Below are 24,097 nucleotides of genomic sequence, written 5' to 3' on the forward strand. Positions count from 1 at the left end.
ACCTCTCAGGCATCCCTGCAGGGCTGTTAGATGTGACAGGACTGGCAATGCTGGTGCAACAGCTTGGAGGCCTGGTAGATACCCTCAGATGCCTCAAATGGGATCATACACCTGTGGGTGGGCAGCAAAACTGAGTCAGCAGTCCGTGCATCCACTTGATGTGATGGAGGTGTCTACTGCACAGTTAACTGAGGACTAGACTGCCCTGGCTGTATTGAGTACACTCCATTCTTTAGTGAGAGACTCACACTAAAAACAGGGAAAATGTTAATTTGTGAGTTTGAGCCTCATCCCTTGTCCCTACTTCTAGATGCCTTAAACTCTGCTAAATGAATTGTGGCAATGGTGCCTTACAAATCCACCACAATATGTCCTTTCACCACTGGAAAACACTGTTATTTTACATAATCTTTAGCTCTTTGCTTGCATGTAAGCTGAAAAATATGTAAATCAGCAGTGTTTTAGCATGACTGTGTTCCCACAGACAACATGGAAGCAATGGAGCAGTCACTTAGCAAGGGGTGCAACATGTGAACAAAGACTGCAAAAGGATGTTTGCAGAGAAGTTCCTTAGGATTTGACCTAGCAGCTGCCACCACCAGCTGAAATTTCTCATTCTCAGTCCATTGACTAAACAAGTTTATGAGCTGCACAGAAGGGGTGGTCTAACCATGGATGTACTTGCAAAGAAAGGGTGACATTAGAGCTGGGTCTGAGATACACTCCCTGTTCCCCCAGATGTCACTTTAACAAAGCAGCTATTCCTTAGGGCCTTCTTTTACTCAGGCAAATAATCAAGATCTCCTGCCCACCTCAAAGAATGAAGCCTCAGCCCTTTAAAGCTACACTGCCCAGCTTTTCCAGCTCCTAATTCACTTGATTCCAGGTCAGGAAGAAAGCTTTGCAGCCTGAACAGGGGACATGATTCAGAGGGGGAGGGGTTATGTGCCTGCCTTCCTAAACTGTGGCACACAGTGAGGCATTTTCTTCACAGGTTGAGAAATGCTATCTTAGAGCTATCCCAGCTAGAGCAAAAGAGCTTTAACATCATTACTAAGTAGTCATTCCTCCTTTTAAATTCATTTGGTGAAGAGAAATATATACTTTTTATGAAATATCCAGTGATTTTCCTGAAGAGTGGGTAAACTAGCATCCAGAATCCAGAGATAACATCCTGACCTGTACATCCTGATATGTACTGTATTCTATTTGCTTGTGTGTGTATGTATATATATATATATATATAAACACATGTTTTATTCTGTGATAAAATCTCACAGGAATCTCCATACTTGATAACTGATCCCACCTCAACAAGTCAGAGACCTTTGCACTGAAGTTTTTCCACAGGAAAATAACACATGCTGCTTTATATCAGGAAAGACTGTATGCTCTCCTACTGATTGTATTTTAAAAACAAGGAGGGATGAAATGGTGGGGGGAGGGGTTTCTAGAATAAAAAATATTCAGGCTCATCAGAATTGCTGTTGTGCTTTTTTTCTAATTAATCTTGCATGGCACTATGCTCTTCACTGTATCTATTCTAGAATAACCCCACCTTTCTTTTTCTTTTCCAGCTACAGACAGCTGTAGGAAAAATACAGTCTCTTGGTGGTTGTGATGCAGGAATCAAGCAATCAGCCCTGAAGATGACAGAAGGAAACTTGGTATGAATTGTGATGGAAGAGAGGAAATCAGAAGCTGATACTTGGTTCCCTCCTCTTTTGCAGTCCTTTCCCTATGACAAGGATGTATCCATGTCACTAGTTTTGTGACCAGTTTGCCCTGTTTGTATCTTCTCTACAGCCCCAAAAATTAAGGAAGGCATTTGTATGGGTCTAGGGAAAAAGATTCTGTGATCCTGATGGATCTGTGGATCTTAATCTCTTCAGGTTTTTTTCCCTGAGGATTCTTTTCTTACCGAGTATATTCTTCTCTTCAAAGGCTGAAAGTCCAGAGGTGAAAGCATTGCAAGAAAAATTAACCACAGCCAACATGAAGGTGTTAGACTATCGTAACCAGCTCCAGTCTGCAAAACAGGAACTGAAGATGACCCAAAAGGTACCGTTGTGGGACACATACTGTGGCTGACACCCGGTCCAAGTGGTCTATTCTTGTGAAATCAGAGGAGGTTTCTTTTCCTTTTAGCTTTGATAAGCCTCCATGAAGTATTCCAGGGGACTGTGAGGAGGTAAAGAGCAACAGGGGTGTAGTGGTTGCACTGGGAAAAAGATTTGTTTAATGTTTGAAAGTCTCAGTTCAGCAAAATAAGGTTGTGACTGACTTGAAGCACACGTTCAGCCCCATTCCTCCTTTCCAAGACATTTCATTATGTATTTACTTTTAAGGTAGGCTTCAGTCCCATGGAATTCAGTGAGATTAAAGACCAGACTGGAACTAAGGCACATATTTGTACAGTGTATTGGAGTGACATCCAAAGTAACCTTTTCCTCTTTGATTCAGGATGGATTTTAATGCATTACTGTGTGCTCTGTTTCCTTTGGTTTCATTACTTCACCTAAGAGACCTGCAATGCAGATCAGAGTAGAGAATATGATCCTAAAAATAGAACTCTCCTGACCTTTTTATAAATAATTTAAATCCTCTTCATACTAACTTTAGCTCTTGTTAATGTGCCTGTGTCAGAATTGTGCAAGAAAGATTGGCTTCATTCCTGACTGCAAAGATATGCATTAAGACAATCTCTCTACTCTGTTCCTGTTTAGTTCTGGCTAAATGTTCATTATATCAAAAATAATTGTGTGTATTGAAAACTGTTAGCAATGCTTTGTAAACCTGGGTGATGAATTTGAAATCCTATTTTTTACAAAAGTAGCACAGTCTGACACCCAGCTATACAGCCAGGTAATACAATCTGACACTCTCCATAGACAGGCAGGAAAACATGGGTTCACATGTTTACAAAAGCAAAGAATAATACTCAGACTTATCTAAATACTTAATTACCCACCTGAACAAATAAACCCATACTCCTTCCAACCACTGATAATCTGTATTGTAATAATCATGGAACAGTTTGGGTTGGAAGGGACCTTAAAGATCACCTAGTTCCAACCCCCCTGCATGGGCAGGGACGCCTCCCATGAGACCAGGTTGCTCCAAGCCCCATCCAACCTGCCCTTCAACACTTCCAGGGATGGGGCTTCCAGAACTTCCCTGGGCAACCTGGGCCAGGATGTGACTAAAGAATTTCTCACGCTAAAGAATTTCCTCCTGATGTCTAACCTAAATGTCTCCCCTCTTCCAGTTTTAATCCATTATCCCTTGTCCTCTCCCTGCCCTTGTCAAAAGCCCTTCCCCAGCTTTCCTGGAGCCTCTTCAGGCACTGGAAGGTGCTCTAAGTTCTCCCTGGATCCTTCTCTTCTCCAGGCTGAACACCTCCAGGTCTCCCAGCCTGTCTTCATAGCAGAGCTGCTCCAGCCCTCTGAGCATCTCTATGGCCTCCTCTGGACTTTCTCCAGGAGCTCCATGTCCCTCTTATGCTGAGGGCTCCAGATCTGAACAGAATTCCAGGTGGGGTCTCACGAGAGCAAGGGGGAGAATCCCCTCCCTGGCCCTGCTGGCCACGCTTCTTTTGATGCAGCCCAGGACATGGTTGGTTTCTGGGCTCCAGCACACACTGGTGTCTCATGTTGAGCTTCTCATCCACCATCACCCCATAGCCCTTCTCCAGGCTATTTTCAATCCATTCTCCACCCAGCCTGTATCTGTGCTTGGGATTGCCCCAGCCCAGGTGCAGGACATTGCACTATAATGATCTGATGAGCTTACACCAATGGACTACTGGGTATCAGATACAGGCCACTATGTATAACTACACTCTTTTGTGTTTACTGCTAGAGAGACCAGCTTTTCCTCCTCTCTCCCCAGCACATGGATTTAAGCCTAGCCTTATTGTTGATGTTAATTCCTTTTTCACAGCTTTTGGCAAATGAAGTTGGTGAAGATGTGAACATCCAAAGTCTCTTGATCAATTCTGGGGGCTGGCGAGGACGAGCTCAGCAAATTCTTGTTCTCCAGAGCAAGGTGAGTTAAGACCCTGCATGGTGCCATCTAAGCTGGGTGCTGGGGTGCTCTTAGTACAGATATTACCTCAGTTTAAGGTAAAGATACTGTCCTGGGCCAGTCCTTTCTGTGTTGAAGAAAACAACTGTTAGAATAAAACACTTCATGGCAACTTCTGTAGTTTTTTTTTTTGTCTATCTGTGCATGGTGGTGGGGTGTTCAATTTTAAATATGTGTTGTTGTGTGCAGGGTCTTTCAGAGTTCCTGCAAACAATATTAATTAGCCTGTTGCAAACATGCCAGCTTCAGTATCAAAGCTGGGAATCTTTCATATCTGTGTCAAAGGATAGAGTGCAGTGACCTTGGAAAACCATGGCAGCCTAGGGCAAATCCTGGGATGTTTTGAAGGTGCCTCTCCCCACTGAGTACAGAAGGAGCCCTGTCAGTGCCTGTGCTCTCACTGCCTGTGCTCTCACTGAAGCTCCTTTACTCAGTGCCTGAAATCAGATGGGAAGAATTGAGGCCAGACACAATTTTCAAGTTGTTCCCCCAGGAACTTCAGGAAAATCTTTAACTCTTGAGTCTTCTGAAGGGCCCAGATGAGCTGAAATGTCAGCCTGAGACAGGGAGCCAGTTTTGTCTGCATCTTCAATAAAACTTCTCTCAGGCAATTTGCTACATAGTGTCCTGCTGGTTAATTATAGTCCAACAAACTAATTTTTGCACTCTGATGGACTGAAGTTGTTAACCTCTACTTTCCCTTGAACAAATTACATTTCCCTTCTGTTAGACTCCTTGGCTGGGATTCATCCCAACTGTACTCAACTGTAATGCACAAATTTCTGTTCTGAGCCAGTCTCCTCAGGCCCCTTCTGTAGTCAGTAGGGATCTTGTAAATACAGTCACTGGCTCAAAAGTGAGGTAGGTGGATCTTGCCTTAGAAGACACCTCCAGAACAGGGCAGAGAAACTGTGCTGTAGCAGTGCTCATTTCATTCTACTGACTATAAAATGCCTGCAGTGAAGAGCTGGGATGCAAGACCTGAGTTCACCTGACCACATATAGGTGTCTAATGCCAGTCAAGGTGCCCTAGGGTGTCCCTCAGGTCATCTCTCCAGAGGAGTGTGGATGTATTGTAGATCCTGTGTTATGTGTGTCTCCAGTATCCCAGGACATCTCAAACACTTACAGTCAGGCTTGTGAACTGTGCCTTAGATCCTGGGTGGTGATTCTGCTAAAGACCAAGATGCTTAAATGTATGTGGGTGAGTGGGTGTCTGCTCTTTTGGAGGAGATCTGAGGTATTGCTCTGCTGCCCACGTGTGTTCAGTGGTATTCAAGGTGCTTTGGAGTGTCTGCCTGGCCTCCACATGTGGCTCCAACAAGGCACAGACCTCCCATGTGTCCTGAGTCTCCAGTAGGTCTGGTGTAATTTCTCTTCCCTGCACAGATGCCCCAGACATCTTTGTTAGCAACTAACAAATTGAAATTTGAAAGAACAGACACCGCTCTGTGTTAGTTAATCATGAGAGTGTCAAGGAGTAACGTGCTGCTGCACTTGGAGCTCCCTTAGGTTATGTCCTTTTTGATGCTGGACCACTGTACTCCTTGGGAAGGCTCTGGGTGACTTGTCATTATTGTCCTCTAGGTTCGAGAGCTGGAGAGTCAGCTGGGTCAAAACAAGACCAGGACATCACTGGGTGAGATTGCTGAGGAGCTGCTGGTACTTACTGATCCAAGGAAGTTGTCAGCCCAAGAGAAGAACTTGTTGAAGATTCGCAGCTTAGAAAAAGAAAAGAAAGAAGCTTTGGAGGTAAAAAACTGTGAGCTGACAGGGTCCTGTTTGGGTGTATGTAGTGTGTAATAACTTCCCTTCAGGAGACCTTAAGGGGACCTCCCTCCCAGGAAACCATTGCAGAAACCCCCCTGATCTGCTGGAGGAAGTCCTGCCATAGTTCAGAGACTGAGCAAAAAGCTTCCACGCTTGAATTCTGTGTTGCTCTCTTATCTGGCCAGGCATCCTTTGGCAGGTCAAGATTTAGACTCCCCCTCTGCTGTGTGATTCATGTGTCAGATGCATCTACTTGACCTGAAATGTGGCCACTTGACAACTGTGCTCCATGTGTGATGTTAGAAAGATGGAGAGGAACCCCGGGCTGTAATGCAGCTGCTGCTGGCTTTACACTGAAGGCACATGCAGGAATAAGCCCTGCTACAGCTGCATCCAAACTCTGTAGCATCCCCCTCACATCTGGGGCCAGATGGGCATTCTTCATGCCATGTTAAAGACAAGCATCCCCCTCACACCTCATATAGCTGTTTGGATATGGGCGTCTACATTTGAACAGGAGAAAGTTGGGAATTACACCAGACACCCTGTTTAGAGGCATTCTGAAAATGGGTCTTACCCTCCAACACATGTGGTGGCTCCAAAAATAAACAGTGTTCAGGGGTTGAATGAGGCTATAGCTGGTGGCATAGGTAGTAAATCCTGAGGTGGAAAGATTTGTAGACCTGTGTCCACAAGAAAAAATGGAGGGTAGGAGTCAGCTACACAGATTCAGGTTAGCAAAACATACCTCCCTGTGCTCCTCCCCTGTATTTGCTACTGTAGAGGCCATCTGGCACCATCCTTGAGCTTGATTAGATGCTGCTTTGTCACCACAGTGTAACCGTGCAACAGAGTGAGCAGTGGGGTGATCCACACCTCTCATTCTTGGCCATGAGAATGAAAAAGAAGATTCATAGCTACAGGCACACAGCACAGGGAAGGCTTTCCTCAACAGCTGTAACCTGCACAGTTCCACCTCTGCCTTTGTCCTTCAGGCTCCATTCACAGTAACTTCCCTTGTTCTTGGCCATGACTGCCTCACTGCTGGCATGCACCCTGGCTAGTTTCATAGCACCATGAAGTCACAGAATGGTTTGGGTTGGAAGGAACCTTAAAGGTCATCTAGTTCCAAACCCCTGCCATGGGCAGGGACACCTCCCAGCAGCCCAGGTTGCTCCAAGCCTCATCCAACCTGCCTTTCAACACTGCCAGGGATGGGGCAGCCACAGCTTCTCTGGGCAACCTGGGCCAGGGTCTCACCATCCTCACAGGAAAGAATTTCCTCCTAATATCTCACTTAGATCTCCCTTATTTCAACTTGAAACCATTCCCCTTGTCCTGTCACTCCCTGCCCTTGTAAAAACCCCCTCCCCAGCTTTCCTGGAGCCCCTTCAGGCACTGGAAGGTGCTCTCAGGTCTCCCTGGAGCCTTCTCTTCTCCAGGCTGAACACCCCAGCTCTCCCAGCCTGTCTCCAGAGCAGAGCTGCTCCAGCCCTCCCATCATCTCCGTGGCCTCCTCTGGACTTGCTTCAAGAGCTCCATGTCCTTCCTGTGTTGGGACCTTCAGAACTGGACACAGCACTGCAGGGGGGGTCTCATGAGAGCCAAATGGAGGGGGAGAATCCCCTCCCTTGACCTGCCTTTATCGAGGGGAAGGCATGGCTCAGGAGGCAGCATATGCCAAAGACAGCTTCTAGTGGTCAGTGTGACATCACCACCCCATGTCTGGAAGGAAGAGAGTTTCCCCATGGAGGCTGAGGATGCAGATGAAAAAGCAGGAGCATACAGAATTGGATTTTAAGACAAAATTATCATTTGCTTCCTGCCACATCAGGAATCAACCAAATCCACTTGTATTCCTGAGCAGACAGGCCTTTTTTGATGCTGGCAAGCAGGCAGTGAGTAGTAGCATTTATCATTTCTACTTTCTTAGGGATGATTTGGGATAAAAGGTCCATTTTTTTGGCTTCTTCCAGCCAATGTGTGATTTCTTTAACTGACCAAAGCACCCGGGGCTTGGCGATAGGCTCTAACTGTCATTCCCTGTGATGTGTTTGCATCACTGCAGAAACTCACTGGGGAACATGATGCTCTCCAGAAAAGTCATGAGGAAGTGAAAAAAAAACTGGATGCATCCAAAGCCAGGAACAAAGTACTGAGCAGTGAAGTGAAAACCCTGAAGGGACAGATCATAACCCTGCTGGAGAAAGGGAAGCACGACGATGAGCTCATCGACGCCTTAATGGTACAGTCTGACTCTTGCTGCTGGTCCCAGCCCCTGCAGACCAACCCTGTTTTTCTAAGTGATCAAACATGATGTCATTTAGTGACACGAGGACACAGACAACCTGAGGGTGCATGGGAGGCCTGATGAATCAAGCTGTGACAGCCAGAGGTTTTGTAGTCAGCTAAAGCCCTTCATTTTGGATCAGATCATGCAAAGACAGCAGCCAAGTGGCTCTAAGCTGCAAGTGATGTAAGGAGTGTGTTGCAGAAGGATTGAAACAGGATTGTCTAGTAGGTAGAGGAAGGGCTTCATTCCTGACCCAGGAAGCTGGACTTAATTTTCTGATTTGCTTTCAGCCCTGTTGGTAGATTACTTTTTTTCTGAGAATCTTTGCAATCTTGCACTTTAATTTGTTGTGTCACACAGCCCAAAACTCACAAGCTGAACCATGAGTACTAAACCTTGCAGACATTCACTTGGAGTAGCTGGAGCTGAGAAGGCTTAGCCTCTTTAAAACCAAGAGCATTAGTGGGGACTCACACTGAGATAAATGGCTTGGTCTTGCAGGATCTTTTTGTCCTGCCATGGTTTCCCAATCACAATAATGAAAAAATATATAAATATTAGAAAATATGCCACTTCTTAGTAGGTTTTTTCCTGATCCAGCTCCTCACCAATTTCAAATTGCTAGTATTTCCTTACCTCTGTACATAGGTTTTAGCTAAGACATGTTTATGAGTAAGCTGGCATTGTCCTTTCTGCACACCAAGTATCTGTCCTGACCAGCAGATTAGAGGAGCCAAATAGTAGTTGTTACTTTTGCTAGGTCTGAGCATTCTCACTCAAATTATTTCAGAAAGGTGTGAGTTTATTTGGGAAGGAATGGTTACCTGTTTTATCCCTTATGTCAAAGCAGCACCTTGCTTGGAGTTTGTTGGCCTGACAGAACCAACTGTCCAACAAGTGTTAGGTTTGTCAGTGTGAGAAAAACTCCAAAACCCACTGGTAAAACATCCTAACCCCGTAGCTTTGGCCCCACAGAACCCTCATCTTTTGATGTCACCATCACACAATCTGATAATGTTCTAATTTCCCACAAAAGCACACTGAAATCTTTACTTTTATCCAATGTATGAAAAAGTCTTTGCCAAAGGCCAGCCTTTCCTGCTCTCTTTTCTGCTACACTCAGGAGCAAAGCTGCCAGCAAACTGAAGCTCTCCATTGCTCAGGTCTTATCTACTTGCACCATCTGGTCACTAAAATCTTGATATGACCAAGAGGGGCCAGTGGGAACAGGCTGCCCTTAGCCAGCCACATGTGTCTGGGCACTGCAAGTGGATGTGCTGTGCAGAGAACAAGACAAGGTGATCTCAGCTGTAAAACATAATGGACCAAATTCCTGGAGTAGCACTAGTGACATCAATGTGCTTACACCAAGGAATGGGGTTGGCTTGGCCCAGCATTCCTAGCTGGGTCTTGGAGGCTGTAAAACACCCAGGGAGTCTTAATCATCATGTACAGAAGTGAAGATCTCACTCCTTGTTTCTCTTTTCTCAGAGCCAACAGGAGCAAATGCAGGAGATCTTAAAGCACCTGAGCCAGCAGGATGAGAAGAACAAGGAGTCCCAGCAGATGCTAGGGCAACAGTTGAACAGTGAGGTTCAGAAACAAAACTGCCTTGTAGAGCAGCTCAGACAGATGGTGGCTGAACGAGAAGCAAAGGTTAAAGAGCTGGAAGAAGAGATTGAGCAACTCACACTTCAGGTAGACAGAAGAAATCAGCTAGAGGAACACACTTTGTAATCAGTTTAGATCTGCTCTTCCACTTCTGTCTCCCTTGTTATCTGAGATGGTTGCTAGCTCAAGACACTAATACCTGTCCTACTGACAGTCTCTCCTGATGGAATGATACAGCAGGAATTCTCTTTTGTAACTCTTAGGTTTCCTTCCTCTTTATACATAATGTTTCTCTAAGCTGTTTAAGCAGCAGAAAACACAGAAATATCAATCAAATCCACAAGTGGCTCCATGTCAAGACTGTCACATGACTGACAGCAAGGGTGGGCTGCAATGGGGACTTCTCACTCTTCAGCATTCTTGGCTGCTGAAGAAAGCAAGCCACCAAACATAGGTGAGGCCAACATCAGCAGGCTGCCATGTGCCCAGCTCTCATGGAATGATGGGATCCCTAGTAGGTTATTCTCATCTCCCACTCTATGTCACTTTAAAAAAACTCCTCTCCTTCAGATCTCCAAGCTATTGGAGTCTGAGTCCACTTGGTCTCAGGCATATGGAAATTTCCTTGTACAGATGAAAGTTGGCCCTTTATGGACTAGTGTCTTAAAAATGTTTACAACTTTTATGGCCTGGTGTTGCAAACTAACATAAGCCAAGTGGTGCTATTGCCAGAGCTCAGGTACAGGAGGTGGGAGCCTGTCCAGTAACCTGCCAAAGGCTTCTCCTGTGGTCTGGTATCACAGAATCACAGAATGGTGGGGGTTGGAAGGGACCTCTGGAGATCATCTCATCCAACCCCCCTGCTAGAGCAGGGTCCCCTAGAGCAGATCACACAGGAACATGTTCAGCTGGGTTTGGAATGTCTCCAGGGATGGAGGCTCCACAACCTCTCTGGGCAGCCTGTCCCAGGGCTCTGATACCCTCAGTAAAGAAGTATTTTCTTATATTTAGGTTAAACCTCCTGTTTACCAGTTTGTGACCATTGTCCCTTGTTATTGGACACCACTGAGAAGAGTCTGGCCCCATCCTCATGACACCTCCTTTAGATATTTATAAGCACTGATGAGACCCCCCCCCCCATCAGCCTCCTTTTCTCTAAGGTGAACAGCCCCAGCTCCCTCAGCCAGTATCTTACAGTCAGGTTTTGTTAGAACATTTAGACATCCCATTCCCACTGGTACAAACCCTTGTTGGGTTGTGGTGAGATCATGAATCCTTCAGATGCCTCAGTAACAGGGGGCAGGGCACTGAATCCATGATGAAACTTGGGTTGGGGACACAAACTAACCCTGCTGGCAGTGGTAGTGGTGGGGCTGTGCTGTGGGTTCTCTACCAACACCACGTGCACCCTCTGATTTCATATGGAACTGCACTTTTTACTGATTTTTGCTGTGTTTCCATCCTGCAGTGGAGAGAATCACGGAGTTGTCAGAGTAGGAAGGGCCCTCTAGAGAAAAGTTTTTGAGGAGGTTCCTGTGAATCAAAAGTTCTGGCTTTTTTTCCTTTGAAGTGTTTAATTGCTTTTATAACCTGCTCCAACATTAACAGAAGAAATCTGCCCATCAAGGGGACAGCTCAGGACCTGCTGATCCACCACCTCCCAAGCACTCAGAAGGTTTTACTCTGGCATCAGGCAGCAATCAGGTTGGAAGGATTGAATCTGCTCGGTAAGAAGACCCTCATGGCAGTGTTTAAAATTGTTGGGAGTTATTCAGAAGTGTGGTTTTCCCAGACAACTGTAGCAAACCACAAGTGCTGTGTGCTGTGGCAGTGTTTACACTCCATGGGAATCTCTAATCACTTTATCTCTTGGACCTTCATCCTGGAACACAGAAAGATATACAGACTTGCAGACATTACTACATTTGGCATGATGGCAGTGCAGCTAATTCTGTTTCTCCAGCTCAGATAATGTTTATGTGGTTAGCTTAAGTGCCTGTGATTCTTCTCTCTTATGAGAAACGGGGCTTCTAATGAGCAGACTTCTGAGAGCAGGCTGGAGAATTAACACAGAACTCCATTATAGGTAAGCACTAAATCACTGGGGCATTATTTCAATCAATAAATACACTTTGGGTAGGATTTACTTGCAGAAATGTTGAAAACACACCACATCATTTGTTCTTAACAAACACCCTTTTTTAAAGCCTTGCTGAGGATCATGGAAATTACACTAATCTTAATACAGCTGTAAATCTCAGTTTTGTTTACACTGCTGTGACTCTGGGTCACTCTGGCTGTGGAGAGGGACCATAATATCAGGGCAAATTATATCCTTTCCTGACAAAATGCTGGTTTTGTTGCTAAAGAATTGATGGTCTCATTGACAATGAGGTTCTGAGGAAGGAGGAAATTTTTCATCAAGTTGAATTTGCAACTGATTCCTTCTTGTGTAATTTTAACACAACACACTTCCCACATTACTTTAGACACTGAGTTTGGCTTTAAAATTATCAGGTGTGTCCCTGAGTATAAGTAAAGCATAAGTACAACATTTTAAAAAAGGTAGAGTTAAAAAAAAACTTAATTTGAAGTTTCCTCATCTCCATTGTCACATTCTTCTGACTGACTTTATTCTCCCACTTCTAACTCTGCATAAGTTGCACTTTCCTGAATAAACCCCATATTTTATCAACTTTTTTACTTGTTATATCTGCTGATGGTAGGCAGGAAGGCAAGCAGGAAAACAAACTTGGGTAATGGCTTTGTAGAAGCCACAAAGTGCAATGCAGAAATGATTGCTTGTACATGTGGCCAACATAGCTCTGTCATGAAAACAGCTGATTTGTCAAGTGGGCAACGACTGAGGCTGGAAACTGCAAGAGCCATTAACAACTTGGTCAGCAGGGCTCACTCATTCTCTTAACTTTAATATACTGATGAATTTCTCTTCCGTTTTACTTGAGTGAATCATCTTTTCCTATCAGGAAAGATGAAACGAAAAATGCTATAAATAGGAACAAGAGCCCCTTGGAGATGTCAAGGAAAAATCTGCACTGTTAGACTGGACCACTTCTGTCTTTATCAACCTTAACTTGTTTTTTAGGATTAACCACTCCTAGCCTAGAAGGCAGCTCTACTTATTCCATGATATCAAGGCTTTATCCTCTGTTAGCTGCAGCCTAAAGACAAGGAAACATGGGCTGAGTCTAGATGGATTTGCCTTTCGGCAGCTGAGCTCAAGTTTGGAAAGCAAACACACACTAGAATTTTATGTCCCAAGCACACATACCATTATCTTAGAATCACAGAATGGTTTGAGTTGGAAGGGACCTTAAAGATCATTTAGTCCCAACCTCCCTGCTATGAGCAGGGACACCTCCCACTAGACCAGGTTGCTCCAAGTCCCATCCAACCTGCCCTTCAACACTGCCAGGGATGGGGCTTCCAGAACTTCCCTGGGCAACCTGTTCCAATGTCTCACCGCCCTCACAGGAAAGAATTTCCTCCTAATGTCTAACCTAAATCTCCCCTCTTCCAGTTTTAATCCGTTCCCCTTTGTCCTCTCACTAGAAGCCCTTGTAAAAAGACCCTCCCCAGCTTTCCTGGAGGCCCCAAATTATGCATAAAACTCATCCAAATTGGGAATGTCACTCTAGTGTTATCACTTGACTTCTCTTACAACTTGAAGCCTGGCAGAACTTCCTGAGGTTCTCCATTAAGTACAAGACTTCAGAAGACTACAGAAAGTATATTTTAAAAAGGCATTCAGAAATAAAAGTTGTGCACTTGTTGCAGAACAGGGGTTCCACTGGTTAGGAAAGCATGCAGCATGCCAACACTGTCAAACAAGCACAATAAAAGGTGTTTTTACAGCAAGGTTTGGAGTCAGGGAGCAAGCTGAGCTACTGTGTATGCAAAGCTTGTGTGATACCAACTTAGGAGGCTCTGGGAGTCTTTTTCCCTACAAGGCAGCAATAAACACAGACACTGCAAAATGACCCAAGTTCTTGGAGGATTGCCCTCTGTGGAGCTCAGTGTCTAACTAAACTGTCTTCCTCTCAGCACAGTGTCCAAGATGGGCCATACTCTTGTAGAGTCAGCAGCTACTAAGCCTTCCCTTCTCAGTGCTAACATCACACCTGGAAGGTACGTATGTAAACTTTGTAAAGAAGAGAGGTTTCCTGCCATGCTCCAGAAGCTGCTGGCAAGCCTGATTTCTGCAGCAAACAGCTTCTTTCACCATCCTGTCTACCCGAGGCTCTAGTGTCTTCTTGCTGTTTTAATGTTTTTTTTAATTTAATTGCTAGTTTTATGCCCCATAAATCCCCAATCACCAAGATTTCTCCTGTTTTGCTCTAAAGGAGATACTCCTCCTTGCTCCTGTGCCGAGAGGTCAGAGAAGTAATGAAATACCTGATAATGGGATACATGGGAAAACTGCCCCTTCCTTTCATCACACTTTAGGCACAAGAACAATCATTGTCCTAGTGCTGCCTGAAGCCTTTCAGTGGGAGAAAATCAATAGCCTGCCATTGAACAGCTTAGCCCAGCACTTTGGAGAACCCACTCCCAGGGTGCTTGTCCTTGGGCAGTAGCAACGGGGCGGGGGGGAGTCAGTGATAGTGAATCAAAGGGGGAAGGTTGTTTTCAGGGGTGCTGGGAAGGGAAAGCATCCCCGTGAAGGAAAAAAAACCTTTCAAATAAAGCTCACGGGGGCTTTCTTTCCAAATATCTCAGTCCCATTTGTTGCAGTGTGGAGATGGATGCTGGGGGGAGGTAGTGAGCTTGCCTCTGCCTTCTGGCTGGGTCTTCAAACGATGGTATTTTGATGTGTTTTTCAAATCCTGCCTTTGTTTCATTTCTTTTCTTTGTGGAATGAGAATCAGACTCTACACCTCTACTGCTTTTAGGCTCCCTGGCTCTGACAGCCCGGATTTACAAGTGCTGCAGACACAGATCACAGAGCACAGGGCTCTGTGCCAGGCTGCTGAAGTGGAAAGAGACAGGCTCCTGCAACTGGTCACTGTGCTGCAGAAAAGGTAGTGGCTGATTCTGCCAGGATCTGTGGTGGGATGCTGGGATTGAGGACCACTTGGGACATGTGAGAGTCTGCAGCAGGCAGTACAGTGTGCCACAGGCTGCCAGTGGGATCCTTTCCTCAAACAGGGGCTTTCAAAATGTTTCTGCTCGATTCCTTTGCCTCACTGAAGATTCATTTTTCTGATATTCTTTTAGAACAAAGGGCAGGGAAAAAATACAGCAATCTTGGAGCTTTCTGCACCTTCATAAAACTAGAATTCAGTATTTATATAGGTGTGGTGTTAGTTAGGCAGCAATATTATTCATCAGTAGTAAATACTGTAATTATAATCTGACTTCTCTTCCAAAAGCTTTTCACATTCTTTTAAGTTTCACTGTATCCTCTTCTAAGTGAATTTCTTCTGGTTTAACTGAAGCACAGTGGTGATTATTTTTTTTCTATTGTTCAATTCAATTTATGATGATGTTTAAAGCAAACTGTGTTTTAGGAGGGCAGGGAAAGCAAAGTTTTTCTCTTGGGACACTTTTCAATTGCTTTTTTTTTTTTTCCTGGGTAAAGAACGTGTGTTTTTTGGTACCCAGATTTGTATTGCAGCTTGTGGGAAGACATACTTTTGTCTGTGTGCTTTTGAACACAGGAGGCACTGGTTGATTTCTTCCTTGCTTTATTTTACAATAGTTATCATTTCTCACTTGTCTAGCTTTTGTCCTGTACAATTAGTCACAAGTCAGAAAAAATATTTATATATCTATATCTATAACTGCAGTGGAAGTGTTTTTAAGAGCTAAATCCTGGAAATACAAGCTGGAAGAATCTTATCCATGTTTGTAAGCCTAATGACTTGAACAGAGCTGTGCAATTAGGTGAGGATGGAGGTGTCAGTGCCAGCTGAAATGGGGCCATTGTGAATGTGGGATAATGAAGAACACAGAGGCAGTGACAAGCACAGTTGCTTGTAAAATGTACCACAGCCTGATGATTCAGCAGCTCCACAGTTATCATGCATTTATCAGGAGCTCCTGCAGGTAAAGCAAATTTTGTGAGATTGTGTGCAATAACTCTTGGAAGGCCTCAGGTTAATACAGCATCCAGTCATATTTCAACATGGATGTATGTAAAAAAAATCACACATTCCTCCTTTTCCCCCCCTTGTCAGAGTGTGGGTCAAAAAAGTGATGTATTTCATGCTGAAGTCAAGAGGGGAGCACTGGGAATGGTCACACGAGTGGGGTTTTCCCACAGCAGCTGCCAGAATTTAGGGCTGTATTTCCCAATATTCTCCAGAGCAGAATATACAGAAGATGCTGCATTTTTAATGGTTGGTAGGATTGGGCCCTGCTGGGAAAAGGGGAAGAGCTAGAGGAACGTTTTAGTTTTAAGTTATTCCTGTTGGCAGAAGATTTAATAAAAACTGGCTAGGCTTGTCATTTTTCCTCCCTGTTTGTCTAGTGTGGATGTTAACACCTGGTCAAATAAAAGTTCAGTGCATTCAGAACCACTGGGAGAAACATCATTTCTCATAACATGCCACCAGCCTGGCCATTCCCTGCCACAGCGGGTCAGAGTCTTGCCTGTAGCTAGATTTTTAAGACAGTGGTATCATTTTATTATGCTTGTAATGTTGGGGGGTTTTTTTGGTTATGCCAGCTAGGAGGGAAATAAGCCTAATCAAGCCTCTTAACTGAGGAATTAATCAGCAATCACCTGTGAGGTCAAGAAGGAAATTCTTCTGCAGTGAGCCCAGTCAGGTTTCTCTCTAGCTTTAAACTCCTTTAAATCGTTTGGTACCAGGTGCTGCCCCACATGAGAGGCACCACTCCCTGCATCCATGGGCACACATCAAATTTTTGTCATTAATTTTCTTAAGATGTCATGTGGGGTGAAGAGAGGGGGAACCATCAGTTTATTTTCCACTCACTTCCTTCCACAGTCGAGTTGGAACGGCCAAGTTTATTAAAAGCAGCATCTAGTTTCTTCTCTTGCTTGCAGGTAATTCATGCAAACCAGCTAAATACCTAGACAGTATTTTTATAAACTCTTTTCCTTCCAATTTCCCCAGTATGTTTAAAAGAAAGGACTTTATTATTCCTGGAATAAACAACCTCTCTCCAGGGATCTGCAGCTTGCCTGCTCATCCGAGTGGTAAATCCAGACAAGTGTGAAGGGATCTGGGCAACCTCCATTAATGAACCCATTCTTTCCAGCTGTACTCATTAGTTAATTCTGGCTTTTAGTTAATTTCTGTTTTTGAGGATGTCATCTGGAACAATGGAACTGGGATTTCAGCCTTGGGATGCGTGGAAAATTCTCCTTTTCCTTCTGTTGGGAGCCACGCAGCACGAAGCAGGATTCAGTGTCGAGACTGACTGATGCTTGCTAGTAACAAAATAACAAAAATAAGCTGAATTACCTATTTTTTTTTGCACGTCAGGGTGGAGGAAGGCAACCATGAAGTCTTGGAAGCTGAGAAGAGGCTTCAGGAAGAGCGGCGCCACCGTGTCGTTTTGGAACAGCAACTTGAAAAACTGCAGCTGGATCCAGGGAGGAACAGAGGTGCACAGAAACCTCCCCTGAGGAGCAAGGCAGGTGAGGTGGAGCACTTCCCTACAACTCGTGTCCCCATTCCCACCTCTGTGCTTACCAGACAGCAACAACTTTTGGGCTCTTATCTATGAAACCTACACAAGTGCTTGACCAGACACGTGGAGATTTGGACCTACTCCCACCCGTGGAGCAGTGCAGAAGGTGAACTCCTGGCCCCACTTCTTCCACAAGGGATTTGCCACAGGTTGAAGTGGGACCAGGACTTCTGCAACGTGCTGTTTTCATGGGATGACAGTCTACAGAAAAAACCCTGCCCTGGGTTGCCACCATCTCTGCTGCTGTGTTCCCTTTGCACTTCTGCCTGGGAGATTCATCTGAAGGTTAAGAGCAGAATTAAAGGACGCATCCCAATTTAAGGCCTGTCAGTTTCTATGAAAAACTATTGCTGGTGATGAAGTAATTAGATCTGGTGTAATTTATTACCCCATGAACATGATAATCTCCTGCTATAAATATGAAAGCCTCACTAGCATAGTTAAAGGGGAAGAATTCATGGTGGATGTTAATTTTTTATTTCCCTGATCAGATCCTTTTATTGCTTAAGGACTCTGATTCTGTAAAGTGTCTAAACCAATAAAATGGCCCATATTCTTAAGGAAACTTTTCCAGTCATTTCCCTTCTTACATGTATTTTCATGAAGTAAAAAGACTTCAAGTGCCAGGACATGGACAGCAGGAACAGGAAAGAGATACAGTGATAAACTCTCCAGGTCCTGAGCCATTTTGGTCAAGCTGTTGTGCTATGGTAACCATTTGGTACCTCACCCCTGGGAGGTTGGCATTTCATAGCCAGGGGAAGCAGGCTGTTCTTTCCAGCCTGGCAGGTTCTTACTAAAGACTTAGTTCATTAACCTTGTTTGCTTAAGGACTAAAAGCAAATGTAGAGAAGGATTGGCAGTGGGACTAATAAGAAGAAATCCTCTCTGAGTCACAGAAACACCTTGGTTGGAAAAGACCTTCAAGACCACCGAGTCCAACCATCAAGCTAACACTGACAAGTCCTTCACTAAACCATGTCTCTAAGTACTATGTGTATATGACTCTTAACTCCCTCCAGGGATGGTGACTCCAGCACTGCCCTGGGCAGCCTGTTCCAAGGCCTGACAGCCCTTCCAGTGAATCATTTCTTCCTAAGATCCAATCTAAACCTCCCCTGGTGCACCTTGAGGCCATTACCTCTTGTCCTATCACTTGTAACTCCATTGAACAGCCTGATCCCCACCTCTTCACAGCCTCCTTTAAGGAAGTTGTAGAGAGTGGTGAGGTCTCCCCTCAGCCTCCTTTTCTCTGGGCTGAACACCCCAGATCCCAGTCCATAAGATGAACATGTAAAAGTCTGGTTCAGCACCCTTCTCTGAAGAGAGCTCAGCCTCTTGGGATGTGCCAAAACTCTCTGGAGTTGGGACAAGGAATGAGTCTACAAGTCTGTAGCACATCTCTTCAGCAGAGCATGTAGGCTATCTAAATGCTTTCATGCCCAATACTTGAAGAAATAAGAAGGAATGAAAAGCTTGAATATAAAACAGAGACTAGAGAACCTGCTAATTAACATAATCTTTTCTTTCTGAATGTGTAAAATTGGGGAGAGCTGATCTAATTGTTAATCTGATGTTTCCAGTCTCTTCAACTCAAGAGAAGTAGATAGTGGTGCTGAGGAGCTAGAAACCACCCAGTTGTGGTTTAAAATTATTCATGCTTTTCAGTTTTTTCTCTTATCCAAACTTCTAATTAGCAAGGAACAGTCCCTGAGGAGAACAGGTAGATAACAGCAGGTTTTCCTCAGCCATATAAAACACAACCTGAAGATCAAAGGCGTTTTTTGGTTATAACAACAGAGCCTTTTGTTCTCATGTGTTTTTGTCAAATACTCTGACTGACCAGGGCTCTTCCACACAGAGAGGATTTAGTGGTTGAAGTACCAAATTAAACTATTTGAAGACATTTGACATTATGTGGGAATTTAACTTGGAAAAGCCATATAGCAACGTGGTGAAATCGCAGCACAAGCACAGTGCAGCAATGGCAATACACAGTTGACTCACAACACACAGATGATTCCTGTTGCCAGCTTATATGTTCACTGTCACCCTGCTGGGTGTCCCCAGTTGGCAGAGAAAAAGATAAGGGTTAAAACCAGGTCAGACCTAGTTTCTCCAAAGTTCATTCTGCTGGTTGTTTGATTTTTATACTCTTTGTTGTGCTGAACCATGTTTACACTTCCCTCCTGTTGGTCTGGCTGGCTCAAGGTAGGTAATACTTTCCACTGGTAATTTCAGAGAAAGCCATTTACAGTTACTCAATTGATTCAGCTGTTTATCTACAGCAAGGACCACCCTCCAGTCCCCTTGGTGTTGGGGTAAGTTCAGCATCCTCTACAATAGCTGTGCTCACTTCTCATGTTCCTTTCTGAGCTTCTCAAGCACATCATCCTTGCCTGTCTTCTCTGAGCCTTCTTGCATTGGATGAATTCACTGGCTAATTCCCAGGTTTTTGCTTTTTCAGCCTCAGTAGTAAATTTGAATTATGCTTTTTCTAGAACCCTGAAAAAAGGGTTTGTGTCTCCTTAAAATGACAGGAGCAGTGCTGCATGTTTTGGGTAGGCCTTCATTTAGGAGAACACTCCAGATTTAGAACCTTGGAGACTTAAAACCTTTAGTTTGATGTACACATTTAAGTCCTTTACTGTGTTTGTGCTGAGGATCAAAGTGCTTTACAAAGCTGTTTCACTGTGTGCCACACACAAATATTTTCACAGGCATTTTGGAACCAACAGTTGCCATAATCTTAAGTGAAACAGAATGACAAGATCAGTATAAAAATAAACCTTTTCAGCTGTATCTATCACCTATTGCTTTGGCCCTTAAATGCTTTGGCTTTGTTTTTTTCTTCTCTAGATAAGTAAGCACACATATTACTGTGTTTAGCCCTGAAATACAACCTCACCATGTTTTAATTTTGCTGAAAGGAGATTAAAATAGAAGTCTGTCCTGTATAGTTACAGTATCTTCTTTGATTACGTGTAGAACTGAACAGATTCCTTAGTATTTTTTTCAGTTACCTGAGATTTACTCAGTCTGGTGCCCTGTGAAAAAGGTCACTTGTTTGACTAAAACTCCCATTTTGTGATTAAATCTACAGGTCAGTCTGCCCATCACTCCAAGCTCACCCGGAATGTGAGTGACAGGAAGGAGCTCCCTGCAGCCCAGCTCTCCAAGTTGCCTCTGGAATCACAGATAGAGGAGCTGAGCACAAGGTCTGGTGGTTTCCCTTCCTCCCTGCTCTGTTACTCACAGGAGCTCATGTTCAATGCTCTCCTGTCCCTCCTCAGAAGATTAAACCAAACAAACTCTGTGGGGGTCACAGATCCTCTGGTCTGAGCTTGTCTCTCTCATTCATACACAAATTTCCTGACCCTTGTGCAGGTACCTGGAAGAGTTAAGCTAATGCAAAATGCTGAGCAACTCAAAAGACATGCAAGGAACACACCTTTTTTTTCTTTTTTGTCTCTTCTGCGTTGATTGCAAAGCTTATTAGCAGAAGTAGAATTAGAAACTTGGATCAAAACAGATCTGCAAAGTATCTTGGTCATCTAATACTCTTTTCTACCCCGAAGAGAGCAGGAACAAGTGTGAAGTCTGCCCTTTCTCACGCCTGCCATGCAATCACCAGAGCTCATGTGATGCAGTGTTGTCTCCCCCGGAGCTGAAGCACTGTTCTGACTTGCTTTGAAGCTCCACAGCTCGCATGAAAGTTTCCTTTTGTTTCCCTCCTAGGCTTGCGATCCAGCTGGATGAGAACGAAGCCCTGAAGGCAGCTCTGGAAACGACTGTGAGAAAGAAAGAGGAAGACTTTAAACTGTATCAGGACACAATGGACCAAGTGAAAGATATCTTTCTACAGGCCATTCGGCAGCAGAAACAGGAGAAGACTTAAGCAAGATATTGAGAGTCCTTTGGACTGCAAAGCAGGGGGAGAGCCCAGGCCTCGTGCCCATGAATTGAAATGCAGTGGCTGTGTAGTTTTGCAGCCTCAGATCGTGTCATTTCTTTAGCACTAGCAGAAGAGGATGAGAAATGGAGATGAAATGCAAAAAGGGTGAAGGTTTTGCATGTCAGCAGATTCTGGCTGCAGGAGTTACCAAGCAGCTGGGGCTCTCAGGCTGCACATGCTGTAGGTTGGTGCAGTTTAGGAGGCTGCAATTCTACAGCGTGGTTTGGGGCAAAACCTCCCTTGGTTCCACACAGTTTTCCTCAAGAGGGCTCCTTATTCAATATGCTGCTGCCTTTATCAGCCCATAAAGGAATTTGCTGTACAAAAGTTATGCCAGCTCCCTTCCAAAGTCGTGCCAGGAACAAAGCAAGTTGTGTTTCAATCAGCAACACTGATGCCTGCCTGTCTGAGGCTTCCTGTGGTACTGAGACTGTGGATCAGCCTGGCCTGTGAATATCTGCAAGTGCATTTTGGGGGGGCTTCACTCACCGTTCCAGCCTGGTTATTTGATGGACTGTACTGGCAGCAGAGTTTTCTGAAACTCAGTGGAGTTTCCAGTGGAGAGGCAGACTGTGCAGATCACCCCTGCAACCAGTCAGACCTGCCTTAAATTCAGCTCATCTCCTACAAAATTTGCCACCTGGGTTCTGAATTCCCTGTTTCTGAGTCTCTGCATTCATCCATCAGGCAGGTCTTGTTCTCACTTGGAAGAAATGCTAACAAAAGGCAGGCAGGTCTTCCCTGCAGTGGTGGAGGGACTTTTGGAAGTGCTGAAAACCCTTTGTCCTTCTCTTTTGCAGCATGATGAGCACACCAAGAGCAAACTAATAAGGCATTAACATGCAGGCTGGCAGGGCCAGCCAGCTTGGGGATCACAAGCAAATGGAGAGCTAGTCATTTCTGGATAGTGCTGCTTTGTTTCTCAGTTGAAAGTCTTGAAAGCTCTTCTTTTTCTGCTCTGCTTTGTCAGCCTCTTCATTTAACCCCAGCCACCACCAGTGCAAAGTGGATTTATGGACCAGCAAAAACCTCCTCTCCCTTTCCCAGCACAGGGATCAGGTCCTGGCTCTGCTGCACTGAGATGAGGCAGAGTGAGCAGAGCAGGAGTCACTCCAGATGCAGTGAGGCTGGTGTTGTCCCTGTCTTTTTCCTGCTTAGTTACAGAGACTTTTCAGACAATTCCTGGAGTTCCTGGTGGAGGAGGTGGGAGCTGAGGATAAGTTCAGCCCCTAAGAGTTTTAACCCTCCCTGTACTTAAAAGCTGTGCTCTGGCCTATAGCTCAGCAAAGCCATCAGGTGGGACCAAAACAGCTCATTGCTGATCACCCTGCCAGCAGCATCAGAGAAAAAGGCATCCTGCAACCCACAATCCTCCCAACAACCTGAAGAATCCTAACCCCTGGATCAAGAGACAGACACAGTGTCATCCAAGTGAGCTGTGGTTTGGTTTGGTTCAACTCCATCCTGATGGTTACATAGCACGGAGTAGAGTGAGCAGACCAAAGTGAAGAAACCACCCCACTTCTGACAGGTATTTAAAGAACCTGCAGCAGTGAGGGGAGCCCTTTGAAAAGCTTCCTGAGCTGTGGCAGAGGTGTGGAGCTTCTGCTATGCAGTGGCTGCTAAATTCAGACTTGGTAGCTGGAGGCTGGAGATTCTGATTTCGCTTACCCAGAAGTGTGAATCAATAACATTTTCACTTAAGCACAGGAGGGGCAGTCTGCCATCCTTTCTAACCCACACTCAGCATTTGCCTCCTGTCCCGTGGTGAGGCAGTGAAGATCATACCACTCTGCAGCAAAATGGCTGGGAACCAACCCATGAAACACAGGGAAGAAACTGGGAGGGCTGTATGTTCCAGAACACATATGGCTGGCTTGGCTAGTGCACACGGTGCAAAGCTCTTCTCAACTGCTGCAACACTCCTTTCTTGCAACATATGCTTGTTTAGGGTTGCACAGAAGCATTGTCTCTTCTTTAGTTTTTTTTCCCCTCACCAATACACACACAGCACTACCAGACTCCTTGACAAAGAAGGAACTAAGACACTGTGAAAGTTTATTTAGAGAGTATGTACCTGGAAGTAACTGTTTCTCATGGAAATGTGTGATCTGTCTCCATCACAGAGCAGTGGGGGGTTCTGAACACAGGCCAGATTGTCCAGATCATCTCAGTTTTCACTTTAGTTTTGAAATAAATTCCCTCTGCACTCCACAGAGTGACCTGCCTTCAGTTTCTCCCTGTGCTGACTCTTGTAGCAACCGATTCCTGGGGGTTTTTTTGAGACCAATTTTCTTGCATTACATCTTGTTTCATCACTGAATGTAAGAAACCCCATCAGATCTTGGAAGCAGCAGCCCTGGTTCAACTGGCTGCAGCAGCCCCATGTCCCCCAACCCATACAAAACATGAAAATACCTCCCTCACTGCCTACAAAAAACCCCCACTATGTGTTGATGTGCTTGATGTGCTGTTTGAGCCACCACAGCTCTGGGCTGCGCTTGATTTCAAACCTCCACAACCCCCTGTTCCCCTTGGAAATGTGTCCTCATGGATAATTACCAGCCCATTAAAACCCTGTGCTTCAGTTCTCGTTTGGATCTCTCTGGCTTCAGCCTGCAGCCCGTCATTGCTAGATAAAAGCAGTGTGAGCTCCCAGCATTTCCCTGCTGGGACAGCCTTCATCCAGCAGAAAGTCA

The 24,097-nt window shown here is 44.8% G+C and overlaps 1 protein-coding gene across 3 annotated transcripts in view; it reads left to right on the forward strand.

Annotated features, from left to right (window-relative positions):
* The window catches only part of CCDC13 (coiled-coil domain containing 13), a 33,337-nt gene extending 9,717 nt beyond the window's left edge, over positions 1–23,620 (forward strand). The window contains exons 5-16 of one of the 3 annotated variants that reach the window (XM_051612336.1): positions 1,578–1,667; positions 1,945–2,061; positions 3,943–4,047; positions 5,674–5,838; positions 7,925–8,101; positions 9,641–9,847; positions 11,369–11,487; positions 13,826–13,909; positions 14,674–14,802; positions 17,236–17,390; positions 20,547–20,661; positions 21,182–23,620. In XM_051612336.1, the coding sequence (XP_051468296.1) occupies positions 1,578–1,667; positions 1,945–2,061; positions 3,943–4,047; positions 5,674–5,838; positions 7,925–8,101; positions 9,641–9,847; positions 11,369–11,487; positions 13,826–13,909; positions 14,674–14,802; positions 17,236–17,390; positions 20,547–20,661; positions 21,182–21,341 (1,623 nt within the window). In that variant the 3' untranslated portion in view covers positions 21,342–23,620. The remainder of the gene's footprint in view (positions 1–1,577; positions 1,668–1,944; positions 2,062–3,942; positions 4,048–5,673; positions 5,839–7,924; positions 8,102–9,640; positions 9,848–11,368; positions 11,488–13,825; positions 13,910–14,673; positions 14,803–17,235; positions 17,391–20,546; positions 20,662–21,181) is intronic. The other 2 variants (XM_051612337.1, XM_051612338.1) reach the window with 2 other exon arrangements.
* Positions 23,621–24,097: the final 477 nt, after the last annotated feature.

This window comes from Apus apus, chromosome 2, assembly GCF_020740795.1.
Source record: "Apus apus isolate bApuApu2 chromosome 2, bApuApu2.pri.cur, whole genome shotgun sequence".
NCBI classification, from domain to species: Eukaryota; Metazoa; Chordata; class Aves; order Apodiformes; family Apodidae; genus Apus; species Apus apus.